The sequence below is a fragment of the Thamnophis sirtalis genome, unplaced genomic scaffold, assembly GCF_051295495.1.
Source record: "Thamnophis sirtalis isolate CommonGarterSnake01/CBP01778 unplaced genomic scaffold, rThaSir2_p1.2 scaffold_5, whole genome shotgun sequence".
Classification (NCBI taxonomy): domain Eukaryota; kingdom Metazoa; phylum Chordata; class Lepidosauria; order Squamata; family Natricidae; genus Thamnophis; species Thamnophis sirtalis.
In genome coordinates, this window is record NW_028261385.1 from 128,646,622 (window position 1) to 128,663,215 (window position 16,594).

The 16,594-nt window shown below is 37.4% G+C and overlaps 1 protein-coding gene across 1 annotated transcript in view; it reads right to left on the reverse strand.

The window, feature by feature from the left end:
* The window catches only part of PLCB1 (phospholipase C beta 1), a 474,251-nt gene that overhangs the window by 106,247 nt on the left and 351,410 nt on the right, over positions 1-16,594 (reverse strand). The window contains exons 12-13 of the mRNA XM_087716872.1: positions 1,583-1,665; positions 132-216 (exon numbers count right to left, since the gene is read on the reverse strand). Coding sequence (XP_087572998.1) covers positions 132-216; positions 1,583-1,665 — 168 coding nt within the window. The remainder of the gene's footprint in view (positions 1-131; positions 217-1,582; positions 1,666-16,594) is intronic.

Sequence of the window (16,594 nt, forward strand, 5' to 3'; positions counted from 1 at the left end):
TTCCCCATGAATAAAGAAATTCATTAAGTTGGAAGATAGGAAGGAACCACAGACACTTAAAACTTCTACATCAAATATTACTTGATGTAGTCAAATAGTCAACAAAGCTAAATAAATAAAAAGGTACTTACTGGGTATTTTTCTAGTGGTTCCATCAGCAAGCCATCTCCAAATATTAATCTGCAATATTCTGCCATTTTTGCCTGCTGTTTAGGGCTAAAAATGAAAGAAATTGTTAAATTAAATAAGGCTTTTTTTATAATGCTAGAAATGGAGGACATAATACCCTTAACTAGATGAAGAGGTGTAATTTTCTGATCCTATCATTCTAAATTGTACTTGGTGATCTAAATTCATTACACTATTAATCTGAGTCAACAACAGCCTTCTTGCCACATGTTTACAATAATCAGCACAATACAGGTTCTCATTTGCAGTTTGTTATTAATAATGATAAAAGAAAAAAAAATGAACTTGCTTCATATACATACAAAAACCGATGTGCTTAAGAGAATTCAGAAAATTATTGTCACATTACTGTTAAAAATATTTATATTGATCTACTTCCACTAGAAATATTCATGCAAAAGAGCTACATTACAATTTAACACGTATTTCTTTACCTGTAGCAAAAATCTACAACACTCAAATATTATTGATGGATCTTATTTATTGCAACCTGCTGGAAGATGGCATTGCATTCAATTGCCAGCACTGGAAAACTAGATTCTATAGCAATAGCAATAGCAGTGGACTTATATACCGCTTCATAGGCCTTTCAGGCCTCTCTAAGCGGTTTACAGAGAGTCAGCATATTGCCCCCAACAATCTGGGTCCTCATTTTACCCACCTCGGAAGGATGGAAGGCTGAGTCAACCCTGAGCCGGTGAGATTTGAACCGCTGACCTGCTGATCTAGCAGTAGCCTGCAGTGCTGCATTTAACCACTGCGCCACCTTGGCTCTCTTCCTTTTCTCTTTGGCAAAATGGATTCCCCCATTCCCAATATATTAAGTCATTTACTACTGCACTTTATATGCTGCTCAGTTCCAAAATGACTCTTAAGTATCTTACAAATAGTACGAAGTAGAAAGAATTAAAGGGGGGGGGAGGAGGAGGAGGAGGAAGAACCATACTACCCTGTTTCCCCGAAAATAAGTTCTCCCCTGATAATAAGCCCAAATGTGCTTTTAAGCGCATGCGCTAAAATAAGCCCTCCCCTGAAAATATTGCAGCACAGCAGCAGTCATGAGGTGACCACGCTCGCCACCTCCTGCACCTCAAAATTAATAAGACCTCCCAAAAATAAAAAAAACAATAGTGCTTTTTTCGGGGGTGGGTGGGTGGATGTCAAAAGAAAATAAGACCCAGTCTAATTTTCAGGTAAAAACCATACCAACAATTAACATGCAGGGAAACCGCTAGCAGCAACCTACTGCAGGAAGGGACTCCCCAAAGACTTTTTTTAGACCAGGGGAGAAAGTAAAAGAAACTTCTGCTTCATGAGTAGAAATCATCCATATAGGAAACTGCACATCACTGACTAACATATATATATTTATACAAATGTCTAAATTACTTACGAATCCACATGATTCTCAAAAGATAGGAGTATAGGGAAAGGAGATGTCTTAAATGCACATTCAGCAATAGCTTCTATAACTTCCTAGAAAGGAAAACAAAAGACACATTTTTCCTTGAGAAAAGAAATTATTTAACACACAAACAAAAAGTGGTTTTGACAGTTCCCCTGACCCACACTCAGGATTTTATAATTCTTAAAAGAACAAGGCATTTCCAGCACCATTAAGTTTGTCTCAGTGTGACCTGCCTTCTAATCTTCAAGACCAGTAAAATGCCGCTGGCATGTGGAGAATAAACAGTAGTTTGTATTTAGAAATGTGTTTTCGCCGGGCTCACAAGAGTATTCCTAAAGCTTCACTTTTAGAGATTTTTGCGTAATAAAATAGTTATGTTGATTTTATTTATATGTTGATTTTATTTATATTTATTTTATGTATTGCCAGGTAACCTTTATTGTATTTGAAAGCAAGATTTCTTTTCAGTACCATTAAATTACCACTCTTTAGACTTATATCTGAGTATAATAAATTCTTGGGTATCTGACAGAACAAAAGAAAACTAATGCATGTTAAAACTGCAATTTGTTTCATTTTGGCTGTATAAACCCAGACACTACAGTTGGTAGTATATGTGTGAATCTACTTAGTGACTGCTGACTGCTCTTTAGAAGGCCAGATCCTGAAGATGAAACTCAAATACTTTGGCCACCTAATGAGAAGGAAGGAGAGCCTAATGCTGGGAAAGATTGAGGGCAAAAGAAGAAGCGGACGACACAGAATGAGGTGGCTGGATGGAGTCACTGAAGCAGTAGGTGTGAGCTTAAATGGACTCTGGGGGATGGTAGAGGACAAGAAGGCCTGGAGGAACGTTGTCCATGGGGTTGCAATGGGTGGGTCACGACTTCGCAACTAACAACAACTTAGTGATGTACTCAATATACTAGGACAATAACAAAATCTGCTGTAGCATAAGGAGGAAAATCCAGCAGCTGATCAAAAAAAAAAAAAAAAAGCTTTTAAAGATACTTCTACCCCCGATTCAGTAGTGGGATTCAAATAATTTAACAACTGGTTCTCTGCCCTAATGACCAGGTGGGTAGGCGGGGCTTAGTGGTCATGTGACCATGTGGGCGTGGCCAACACAACATTACTCAGGCCGATGGGCGCTTTGCCTTAGCTGTTACAATGTAATAAGGGTTAACCGGAGAGGCAGTTTCTGTAAGCAGGGCAATAAAGATTAAGCTGGAAACAAGACCAAAATGTTTCCTTCCTGCCTTCCTTACAGGATTAGCCCTGTAAAGTGGAAAAAAACCAAAAGAAGATATCTTCCAACAACCAGTTTTCTGAACTGCTTAGAAAGTTAAGAACCAGTTCTCCCGAATAGGTGCGAACTGGCTGAATCCCACCACTGCCCCGATTGCTATTTGTTTATTGCAGCCATTGAAGCCATTCCTATCATCGACCGCAGCCAGAAACATGCTTGAAAAATTTATAGGTTGGGATGGGCCATGTTAATCTGACTTAACCTCACACAGTGATTTTACTTAGCCTGCTGTCTGATGCTTAAAGACTTGGGGAAAAAATGTATGGAAAGGCTTTTCAATTACTAAGAATCCTCCTAGTCCTGCCCCCCCTCAATGGATTTACTTTTTGAGGGAACAAATAGAATGTGTGAAAAGAAGTAGGATTTAGCTGAAACCGAAGCTGCTTCTGTAAAAGCTGATTTAGGTTAAGGGTTGCCTTGTCTCCTTACAAATTTACTTGCCTGTGGATTTTTATTTTCAATACTTCATCTAAGTGAGAACTGTTTAAAACTATTCATACAAAAAACTGCTTCCCAAGGAGTGTCTTAAACTTTGATATAGGCCTGCGAACAGACTATGGAGCTTGATATAAAGTTATTGGACTATTGATATATTCATTGAAGCACGGAAGTACACATTTTCTTATATAGTGATAATTGTGATGAAAAATTATATAGCTCAGCAAAGACATGAAGATTTACACATTTGCCATGTTTACCTTACCATGCTTTTAAAATTAGTTGCAAATTGCCTTGGCTAAAAGGCAGCATAGAAATATAAATATTTAGTAATAAAAATAAGTCATATAATTCAACATAATTGCACAGGATAGGAAAACAATCATGATGCTATTTTTGCACAAAAATTTACTTCCAGAAGCTTGCTTTATTAAATGCATGAAGATAATTACTTATCCACTAATTGCCTAAGAAGAGAGAACAGAGAAAGTTTTTAATTTACCCTATAAATTTTTAAGACAAAAAGGGGTATATGTATGTGTGTGCGGGTGCGTGTGTGTAAGTATGTATGTGTGTGTGTGAGTGTATGCACACACACACATACAGACACACACACACACGTTCTGATCCCCTCCTCCGTCCAGTGACGAAAGCCGAGACAAGTTTAACTAGAATGTACTTTTAATAGCAAGAAGCCAAAATCTCGGTGGCTGAAAGCCAAGCAAACAAACAGATAAGGACCTTGGGAGCAACTCAGACACACCTTGGCAGCAACTCAGACAAACCTTGGCAGCAATCCAGCCTGCCAAGTTAGTTACAACAGTTCTCTTTAGTCAATATATTGACTTTTGCAAGAGGGGTGTGTGCACAAGCAGTCTTATTTTATAGTGTAATTGTTCCTGACGCCTAGTACCTATTCGATGGCGTACATCCAGGAACAACTCACTGCTGGCTTCTTGATCACTCTCCCTTGTCTCCTCCCCACTGGTCCGAGGCTCAGGCGCCACCTGGTGGCCAACCAGTCTCTCTGTGCCCTGCTCGGAGTCGGAACCCTGTCCAGGGTCCTCCAAATCCTCTAGAGCTGACTCATAGGGCCACTCACTGTCGGAGTCTGGTGGCAGCTCCAACTGCTCCTGCTGGGCCACAACATACACACACACACACACACACACACACACACACACACACACACATATACTCACACACACACACATATACATACACACACATACATGCATACATACATACATTCTATAAGTGGAAATTCTGTTTCTCCAGATCATAGACATCGAAACAACATAAGGCAACACAAAAACAAAAAGTTTAGTTCTCACTTCTCATCTAATATTATCTGTCTGAAGAATTTTTAATTGGTACCAATTCAGTAATTTTAACAAATGCACTAAAGTTTAAACTAAAATGCTTTCATTATAATTTTGTCATGCAATGTAAAAACAGTGTATCAATATAACAAAGAAAATCAATAGTATGTAAATTTTGCAGGGGAGTCTTTTAACATAACCATCAGATAAGGACAGTGGTGGGTTTCAATTTTTTTTACTACCGGTTCTGTGGGTATGGCATATTTTGTGGGCATGGCTTGGCAGTCATGTGACTGCGTGGGAGTGGCCAATTTAGCCATCCATTTTGCCAATTTAGCAGTCCACTAAACAATACACAGCAGCCCCTTTTTCTATTCTTTTTAATACTACATGAAGTTTTTGCTCAAGGTTTCTTTTTTACTGGTGGGAGAGGTTGGGAATGACCGGGGATTTCTGGGAATTTCTCCTCTGTGTTAGAGGCACCAAAATAACCAAGATGATATAAGGTCTCCTGCTGGAGCAGGGGGTTGGACTAGATGACCTCTGAGATCCTTTCCAGCCCTAGATTGCTGTGCTGTTTCGAAGCATCCTCTGAAGCTGCATCTAGTGCCAGATTTGTGGTCCTTCCTTCCTCTCCTTTTTCTCTTCCTCCCTCCCTTCTTCCCTCCATAAGTCATTCAATTTCCCTTCCCTCTTTCTCCCTTCCCTTCCCTCTTTCTTTCTTTCTTTCTTTCTTTCTTTCTTTCTTTCTTTCTTTCTTTCTTTCTTTCTTTCCTTCCTTCCTTCCTTCCTTCCTTCTTTCTTTCTCTCTCTCTCTCTTTCTCCCTTCCATCTTTCTCTTTCCCTCCCTCCCTTTCTCCCTTTCTGTGAAGAACCCCAGAAGGTCTTTGGTAGGAGGAAGAAAAGCCAAACGTTTTGAAACTGAGAACATGCCCATCTGGCATTCTTAGAGCTCCACTATTGATTAGCTTGGCCTGAGCAAGGGTAAGGTCTCAACTCAAGCTCCATGCCAGAGGTCTTCAAATTTGGCAACTTTAAGACTTGTGGACTTCAACTCCCAGAATTCTCCAGCCAGCAGAGCTGAATTCTGGCAGTTGAAGTCCACAAGTCTTAAAGTTGCCAAGTTTGAAGACCTGTGCTCCATGCACTTGGGGATCTGCAAACGGTGAGGATTTCTTTCTTTCTTTCTCCCTTGAAGGCCCCCCCCCCAGGAGCCCATTTTTGCTCCCAGGGGGCTGCAGGGAGGCTTGCTAGGTATCCCACACACCCTATTTTGGACCAAGCACGCCTCCCTGAAGCCCCCTGGGAGCCAAAATGGGTGGGTGGGGATGCTGGAAGGGGCAGGGGAAGTAAGGTTGTGAGCCCAGTGGGGACGGTGGTGGTGGTGGAACGCAGCAAGCTCCAGGGAGGGGGGAGCTAACGAGACTTATCTGTAAGCAGGAGGAGGCAGCTTAGTTGGAGCGCAGGGCAGGCACTACGTGGCAGCTTAGAAGGCAAGATGCCCAGGAGGTGAGGAGTGAGTGACTGGGGAACCAGTTCAGGGCATGGCAGGCCTGGGTTGCTGCCGGTTCCAGCTACCCAGGCCCCCAAGTTACTACCTATTCAGCCGAATCAGTCCGAACCGGTAGGAACCCACCTCTGGATAAGGAAGGGTAAATGGTATGTAAAAAGCTTCTACTAATTGTGAGGCTTCCTCACATGAACCTTCCTGGAAAAGCTAAAATACACAATATTCACCTTTTTACTGAAAAATCAATTTGACAATATTAAACAAGCTAATCTAGATCAAACACGAATCTGTTTTACAAAGAAATGTTCAGAGGGCAACATGTGTATTATCAAGTTCTACAGTTATAAAATCAAGAAAGAATTTAAAAAAAAATCAAATTACATAACTTAAGCTTTGCACTAGGTTTGTGCCTCTGCACATGTCAAATCTACTTGTCAGAAAAATGACAGTCAAAGCAAGCTATTACATGGGCCACCAAGAAGTGTGCTGATTAATGGCTCTGACCTCAGACACGGGTATCTCAAAATCGTTTCCCCTGACTACTAACAGATTACTTCTCTTTTTACTTTGTTCCTTACTAAATCAGGAAATGTCAAGTTGAACAGCAAAGGGGCAGCATTATTTTGAAAGAGACATTCATGCATGCGGTATTAAAGGTACAATAAGTGTAAGTCAAAATATCCTGACATTCTTTATCATTTCCAGTGAAAGAAGTAAATTGAAAAGAAAAAAATTAGAGAGGAACAAAATCTCCTAATTCATGTGTGGGATGTGCATGACTCTCTAACACTAGCATTTTCAGAAGCATTCTGAGATTAAAATATATGTTTAAAAATTAAAACACCCTCTCTTCTTTCTCTCTCTTGATTATACAATGCTACCAACAAAGAAGGCTTCATAAGAATCACATCCAAGATTTGCTTGGTTTCTAGATACTACTTTTGTGACTTTTGTTTCATTTCTGTGCATGCATAGTAAGCCAAAGAGAGATTTCTGTTGAAAGAAAGCTGCTGGGTAAAACAAGGAATCCATCCAAACTTCAACAGGGAACATTCCTCTGCTGGGCCTCACTGTTTTGTCTGGCTGTTTTTATAAAGATTTTTTAATGTATTTTTGAATAAACACAAACAGACAAAACACAATCCCCCCATCTTCCATTACAAATTGTAGAAAGTGTGTCGATTGGTTACAAAAACATCCGTGCATCCCTTCCACAGTCATCACCTACAATTCATATCAAATCATATATTTGAAATCAAATATATTTATATATATTACTATCATCATACCTCAACCTTCATTTGACTATAATTGTTTTTACGTCCTTTTATATTAAATATTCCAGATTTAAAGCAAAACCACATATAATGGATAATGATAAAACCATATTATCCAATATTATGGGTCCATAATATTGGATAATGAACCCAATATCATCCAGTAACATTACATCTTTATAAAATGTTCTAAATAAAAATTGGTTATATTTAATAACAGAGTTTCGAAACCTCCTTTCATAGTCACCATTTGCAATTTATATCAAATTTCCTCTTATCAAACCAATACATATATATGCATTATTATCATTATCCATCAATTATTTAACTATATCCATTATCACTTCATTTTATACATAATGCTCTAAATTTAAGTAAATTTGACTTAATTTTTTATTATAAGCTTTCATTACATTAAGCTGTGTCTTTCCAGTAATAGTGCAGTCTTATGTCGCTTGCCATTTGTGGCATTAGTATTCTGGTTATTTCCTTAGTAAGTTTTGTATGGACTTCTCTTTGCAACTTATTGCTTATTGCATATCTTAAATAAGCTCAAAACCCTCCATCTGCTTCTTCGATCAGCTTATCTTTGGTTATCACAAGATTTCTCTCCTTAGCTCCAGCAATTCTTTCTTTTTCTTCTTCTTCTATACTTTGAAATCTGGGGTAGAGCTCCAGTCCATCTATCTCCCCTTTCCATATTCCACTCTTTCCATTTCCAACCATGCTCAGTTCACTGTTAGTATCAACAATTTTCTTGTCTCTTTATTTTTCCTTCAGTTTTTAGAACTCTGACCTCCACTTTCTTTTTTTAAATATTTTTTTTTATTTTCAAAACTAACACAACACAAAAAATCTTCCTTTTTTACATACTGTAGAAAGTGTATCAGTTGGTTACAAAAGACCTTCGTGCATCTCTTCCATAGTCATCAAGCATAATTCATATTAACTCAAGTATTTTAACTCAGATATTTATACGTTACCATCATCATACCTCCACTTTCATTTGACTATAATTGTTTAAACGTCCTTCATCATAAAATATACCAAGATTTAATACATAAATACATACTGGCATTTCATTTACTATTTCTAAAATCCTCCAGTAACACTGAATCCTTATGTCCTATTCTAGCTAAACATCCATAATATTTAGTAACAAAATTTTCTAATCCTACTTTCCAAATCACTGTTTACAATTTACATCCAGTTTCCTTATGTTGTACACATACATACATACATACATACATACATACATACATACATACATACATACACACACACACACATATATATATATATATATATATATATATATATATATATATATATATATATATATATATACGTTGTTATCTTTATCCCTCCTTTATTTGACTATATCCTGTATCATAACATTTCCCCCCATAATAATCAAGACTTAACTGAATCTAACTTAGTTCTTTTTTATTAACCTTTATATATAATACAAAAGGATTTCTAATCTTCCTTTCATGGGTACCATTCAATATTCATATCCAATTATTACTTATAACACTACACATTGTATACATTATTATCATTATCAATTATTTATTTAACTATATCTATTGTCACTAAGTTTAACTAGTTTTAAATTATACACTTCCATCTATCAACCTGTATCTTTCCAGTAGCAAAACAGTCTCATGTCTTCTGCCATTTGTGGTGTCGGTCCTCTAATCATCTCCTTAATCAAATTTGTATGGACTCCTCTTAGCAATTCCTTGCTTATAAAATATCTTAGGTAATTTCGATGCCCTTCTTCTGTTTTCTTAATCAGCTTATCTTTAATTGTAAGTAGTGTTATCAATGATGTTGCTAATAAAATTTCTCTCTTTAAATCCAAACATTCTTTTGTTTTTTTCTTTTTCTGTGTCTTGCCATCTGGGGTAGAGTTCCCCTCCATTTTATTCCTCTTTCAGCATTCCACTCTTTCCATTTCCAGAAACAAACCAATCACCATAAATATCAGCAGATTTAATTTTTTTATGGTCATTTTTCTCTTTGGTTTTTAGGATTCTAACCTCCACTTTTTCCACTTGATAAAGATCTCCAACTTCTTCATCATATTTTACTGTTAGATGCTCTAAGTCTTCCAACCTCTTCTCCATCCTCTCAAGTATGTTTGATAATTTCTGAATTTCTAAGAATATCTTTTGCAGGCTTAAAGTTTCTTTCTGCTGTTGAAGTTGTGCCATTATCTCCAGCTAACAAACACTGCTGCTCTAGCTTGGAAGGCTTTTACAAGATTAAGCATAGATTCACAATAAAATTTTATTTTCACTTTTCTCTGGTTAAAGATATACTTCAAAGAGACATCTGTATGCTTTTCTTCTTATCACTCTCTATAAACAAACAGTGAAACCTTGACATGCCAAGCCAGGATAATCAGTAAGAAAAGTAAAAGTGTTTCATTTCCAATACACAAACCTCAAGCCTCCGAGTACAGGGTTATTGTTGAAATTTTCTTTGTTTCTTTTTATATCTTTTTTGTATTTCAAGTTTTAAAAAGTCCGATTCTTTAATGCGTTAGAAAAACACCCACAGTAATGAAAGAGAATTTTAGTCCATAGGTTACAAAGAATAACAAAAGAGAAAAAATAGAAGAAAACTGAATCCATTCATTTTAAAAGGCTCACATAAATTCCATCCATGAACATAGCATTTAAAAAGTAAGATAACCCACTGTCCAAAAGCATCCCAAACTTAATCCCGCCACTTATTTCTTCTGTTCTCCAATTTAAATTAATTTTAAGTTTTTTATAGGCAGTCTCTTTTAAAACAGTAAAAATTCCTCATCAGCTGGAAACACTTTCTCTTTCCGTATCCTTCCGTTTTGGAGCCGCCCCGACTTCATCAGCCTTGGCTGGATTTTTTGTCGCCAACTTGAAGAACTTCTCTTGCATAGATCATGGACTTTGCGATGTCCCTGAGATCAGCAAGACATATTCTTCCTGTTCACCATATCTGCGGGACGGTTTAGGTCTGATTGGACTACCCAGCGGCAAAAGTATCGGGACCGCACATCCATATCATCGTGATGTTGGCTCCTTCCCCCCTGACCTCCACTTTCTACATTTGATGAGCATCCTCAATTTTTCCATCAAATTTCAAACATAATCTTTTGCAATGTTAAGTTTTCTTTTTCATGTTGCGCCATTGTTCCAACTTGTAAACACTGCCACTCTGACATTAGAAACTTTTTATTAAATTTAAAGCAAGTTCATTTATAATCTTTCAAGATAAGGCTTTGTTTTCACTCCACTTCAGCTGCCAATAAAGCTCCTGAAGAACACCTGTATAAAGAAATCATGCTATTCTCACTATCACTCTCTGTAAACAAGCTGAAGAACCTTGAAATGTAAAGTCAAATGATCAAAGAGAAAAAAGAAAAGACAATATTTCCAAGCCTTCCAAGTCTCCAGCCTCCAAGTAGCAGTGTTACTTCCTTTCCCTCTGTTATTACAGCCCTCTTTGTATTCCTTTTATATCTTCTTTATATTCTAGGCTTAAGGAAAACAAAATTCTTAAATGGAGCAAAAAAAACCATTCCAATCCAGCATTATAAAAATAAGGAAAAAGATTTTAATCCATAGGTATTAAAAAAAAGAATATAAAAAGTAGTAGAAGAAAAACTAATCCATTCAACTTAAAGAATAGGAAACCTTTGCAAAAGTTCCATCCGTAAAAGAAAACTAAAAAAAGATAACACACTGTCTAATGTAGCTTAATTTCGCTGCTTGTTCTCTTCTGTTTTCAAATTTAATGTTTTGGGGGTAGTCTCTTTTATAATAATATTCCCTCACCAGATGGACACACTTTCTCTTTCCGTTTTCCTCCCATTCTAGAGCTGTCCCAACTTCAGCAGCTTCAATGGCTGCGCTTCTGTCGCTGGCAAAAAGAGATTCTCCTGCATGAATCAGGGACGTTGCGCTGTCCCTGAGATCAGCAGAACGTACTCTTCCTTGTCACTGTCTCTTCGGGACAGTTTAGGTCCAAAAGGATCGTCCAGCAGCAAAAATATCGACTGCGATCCTGGAGCTCCAAGATCACATGTCGTGTCGTTGCGACGTCAGATCCTTCCCCCCTTTTTGGGGGGTGGGGTGGAGTGTCCTGTTTTATTGTCTGCTCAAAGATGGCTGCACAAACTGGAGCAGCAGTGCAATGCAGTGTAACATGCATGGCAGGAAATATCCTTCCCATCAAGTTTTACTTTTTTTTATTACCTGCATATTCCACAACTTTTGGCAAGATAGCAAGGAATAACAAACAAAACCAATCACGATTAATTTAACAGTAATCCAAGCAACACAATGACCATCAGCCAATTCACAAATGAATCTAGCAATAATGGGAAACAAATAAGAAGCTACAGCCGTTTCAGTAGAAAAAAAAAAAAGACAGTAACTTCATGAACGAGTGTTCTGAATCTGGGCATGCTGTAATTGTGGTCTCTTTTTATTCACCACTCACTTGATCTTAGAAAAATGAAGTGCAGGCTTCTGTTACTACCTAGTATAGTTATCAATAGTCTGTTTTGGCAGTCAGAAATGCAAATCCATTAATAGCAGACAATCATGACAAACAATATATGCAATTAATGAGACAGTAATATAAAAGTTAGGAGCAAATCATTACTTCTTCAGATGTTGAAATTGGTTACGGTAATTAACGTGGGACTTATGATTTAGCACAGAATTATTTAAACAGGTAATGCCAATTATGTTTTCTTGATTGAGGCTGCCTCATATTTAAATGTGTGTCTAGTCTGTGCATCAAGGTTTTCTCTTATGTGTGGAAGTTGATGACTGGCTCAGATGATACATCTATTATAATGATGGACAAATCACTTCCTTCAGATCACTAGCAATGCTGTTCTAATTGTCTGTCAAGAATGCTGATTAATTGTTCTAAAAATGTGTGCACAAGTGATTTTTTAAAGCCTACCACTCACACAGGATTCATATCCAATAATACACCACAGGGCTTGCAAGAACTATTCTTTTATGTAATAAGGACTGTCCTTCCTGCTGCTCCTAAAGGTAATTTTCTCCCTGAGAAAAATTGATATGCTTTATGTGATCCAGGTTTATAATAGGAAGCTTCCGTATAGTTTACATGAGTCATCTGCATAATTTAGGTATATAGGCGGATGCTACATAATCTCAGCCTTACCAATAATATCTGATTTAAATCATGTTTATCCGGTGTCATTCCTCATAACTCTATTGGGATTTCTTGTTTAACAAAGGTAATTGAGACTGGCATTTCCATTGCTAAGAGATGTGGTAAAGCATGTTGTTGTGGAACTGAATTTAGCAGCAGCAATCCCTGCAATTCATGCTACTATGGCTAAGTGAAATTCCCAGGTAGTTAAGGAATAATTTCATATGGCTACAACTTGTGACTTCCTTCTGGCTTCCCACAAGCAAAGTCAATGAGAAAATTGCCTAGAATTTGCAAATCCTGGGCAGCTCACAAGCAGGATGGATGGGGAGGGAGGGAGGGAGGGAGGGAGGAGGGAAGGAGAGAGAGAGGGAGGGAGGGAGGGAGGGAGGGAGGGAGAGAGAGAGAGAGAGAGAGAGAGAGAGAGAGAGAGAGAGAGAGAGAGAGAGAGAGAGAGAGACTGTTGCCATGAGTGCGTGTTGGCAGGGAAAGGTTTCTGTGACACTGTGTGAGTGCATGAGAGCTGAGGAGGGGATGCAAAGACATAACCTGAGTATAGGTAGTCCTCTACTTACAACAGAACATTTAGTGACCGTTCAAAGTTACAATGGCACTAAAATAGTGACTTATGACCGTTTTTCACAGTTACCACCTTTGCAGCATTCCCATGAATCAAAATTCAAATGCTTGACAATTGGTTCGTTCTTATGACCATTGCTGCGTCCCAAGGTCATGTGACCCCCTTCTGCAATCCTCTGACAAGCAAAGTCAATGGGGAAGCCAGATTCACTTAGCAACCGGCTTACTAACTTATCAGCTGCAGTGATTCACTTAACACTCATGATTATTGTACTGCTCTCCAGCCCTTCGGCAAACAAACTGCCTCCTGCTACAGGTAAATGTTTCAAATTTTGATGCAAAACTCCAGAGCACCTGCTGCTATTTTTCTGCATCCCAGTTCCTCTATTTTTAGGCATAGTTGAGTCTCTTAGCCTTATTTCCACATCTGGGATATGGCTTTTTGGGTGCAATTCTTCCATGAAGACTGTTTCTAGCCAGACTTCTTCGGTCAGTAGATGGATGTACCTGGGTACCACTGGTTTCTGTCAGTTTTGTGCTAATGGCGCTGGATATCTTCTGAAGTCAAAGGGAAGTAAACTGTCAGGATTCCAAGAAACACCCCCAATGAAAGACAACTCCTAGGCTTGAGTTTCCTCAAAGTTCCACTTTATTAGAAATGTCATATTGGCACATCTGGGAAAACCCGAATCTGAAAGCTTCCAGTATGTGTGTTTCATTTGCTGTATCAAATTTCCTTTGGTTGACCACTGCATCTATGGTCTTCAGTGTTGCCCATTTCTTTGGGCTTATTCAAAAGAGCTTGAACAGCACATCTTGAAATCCCAGTCTGCTTTGAAATCTTTGCCTGGGTGAGACCTTGCTAATGCAGTATACCTACCTTTTGTCTTGTCTCTCTGCTCAGTTTTGGCATGGTGTATGACCTGTGTCTTGAAACTATCTTCTACAACCTCACTTTAGTAGCAGAGTTTGGCTGTTCCTCACCTACTTTTAAGCTTCCTACACAGCTGTTTCTGTTTCGGTTAATGACTGTGTTTCAAATTTCAGATGCAATTGATGATCATTAGCACCTGCTTGGTATAATTGATTAATCACACACCTGACTCTAATCCTAAAAAAACCCTGACTCTGTGCAAGTGTAAGACCTGACACTGTTTTGAAGGCAAAGGGTGATCACACCAAATATCAATTTGATTTGGATTTCTCTTCTGTTCATTAACGTCCCCTTAGGTTAATTGATAAAAATAAACTATCAACACTTCTATTTCTGAAAGCATTCTTAATTTATAGCAGTTTTGCACAACTGCTTAACACTTTTGCACAATACTGCACTTCATTATCCCTGAGGAGGAGTAATATCCCCCTAGGAGTAATAGTAAGGAAGAGTATTGGGCATATTTAATTTTATCAAGGTTTTTAAAAGGCTAGCAAATTTATCTTTATTAGAATTACGCAGGGGTACTCATGTAGTTTCCCTAAAGAGAAACATTATAATCTTATGAAAAAATAATTGAAGGATCACTGAAAATAATTAAGAATCCAGAAATATTAGAAATAATAAAACTTTGAAAGAGAAGACAAGTAGTACACAATAAGTACTTATAAGCAAGGAAATATTATCCACAACAAAGAAGCATATTAGATGGTGAAATCCTGGCACTTGTTTATTAAATAGTGACAGGACACACACACACACACACACACACACACACACACACACACACACACACACACACACACACACACACACACACACATATATATATATATATATATATATATATATATATATATATATATATATATATATTTAAAGTCACAACGCCTGGTATGCCCAAATATGGGAGGAAGAACACTACTTCCATTCTCTGTCCATCGGCTTGTCACAAGACACCATCCAGACAGAAACCCAATATTATTACTGTTGCCTTTTGTTACATTTGTTATATTTGTACTGATAAATAAATAGCTTGCAATAGATCTATACTAGTCTCCCTTTATTTATTTATCAGCCCAAATATAACACACACACACACACACACACACACACACACACACACACACACACACACACACACACACATATATATATATATATATATATATATATATATATATATATATATATACAGGATCGAAAGGTTTATCTATATATTTTTCAAAAGTAAATCCATCACTCAAAGTAAAATATATATTATTTGATCAAATTACAGTGTATGGCCTATTACATGATCTAGGAGGCTCCTAGTTCTATTCAGCAGAAATAATAACAAATAACATCCACAAGATACACCATTATTATCCCAAGTAAATAGGAATGGGTGATGATGACATGAAATCATTAGTTATTGGTACAGAGCAGAAAAGAATGGAGAGAAGGGCACATTTTTATAGACAGTTACAAATTGTGCCGAAGGAAAAAAGCAAAGAATTACAGATAGCCATTAAAGGGGTAAAGGGGATTGCAAAACAAAATGTCCTGAATTCTGAGGCATTGTCTGCAGAGAATCTACATTCAAAATATATTTTCTGTTACCAATCAAAATTCCACAAACCATTGCTATGTAAAATCTGCAAGTTAAATCATCTCATGAATTACATACATAGACGTGTGTGTGTGAGAGAGGGGGGGAGGGAGGGAGGGAGGGAGAGATTATGTCTGAAAAGCAATTTTGGTTTTTGGACAGGTTCAATATTAACGATAACACACACACACACACACACACACACACACACACACACACACACACAAACTGTGTATATGTAAAAATTCAACTGAAGGAAAGAAGATAAACTGAAATTACAACACAGGAAGTCTGACAAGCAGTGATAATATACATTATGAGATAATTAGCCATATGTTTTCCTGTAATTGCCTCTATCTCATTGTTTTAACATTAGAAAAAACTAAAGATTAAACTATTTTCTTCTGTGCTTTGCTTTTTAATAACATCTAGCTTCAGTTAACATGAGTGAGTCATGATACCAGGATACTTCCTGCAAAGACTGACATAGGGAAAGAAAAGTTGTATCTTACGCAAAACACACCAAGAATACTTGAAATCTGCCCATTAAATTATTAACTTACCAGTAGCTAATTTGTTTCTGATGTGAAATCAAACTTATTTTAATGTACTCCCAATACCAGAATACATGTTTCAGTTTCCTCATACCCCTAAATAAATGTGCTTTTTAACATACACAGAAAGATAACATGCATGTGAATGACCTCAGTATCACATCTGCCGATATAGACAACTGTGATGCTCATTGTATCTCCGTTAGTTAAATAACTTTTAAATAACTATTCTGCTCTCTCTGTTTGGGGAAAAGTGCCAGGCTGGATAAAACCTTTAAAAAGCCCAGAGGGATCAG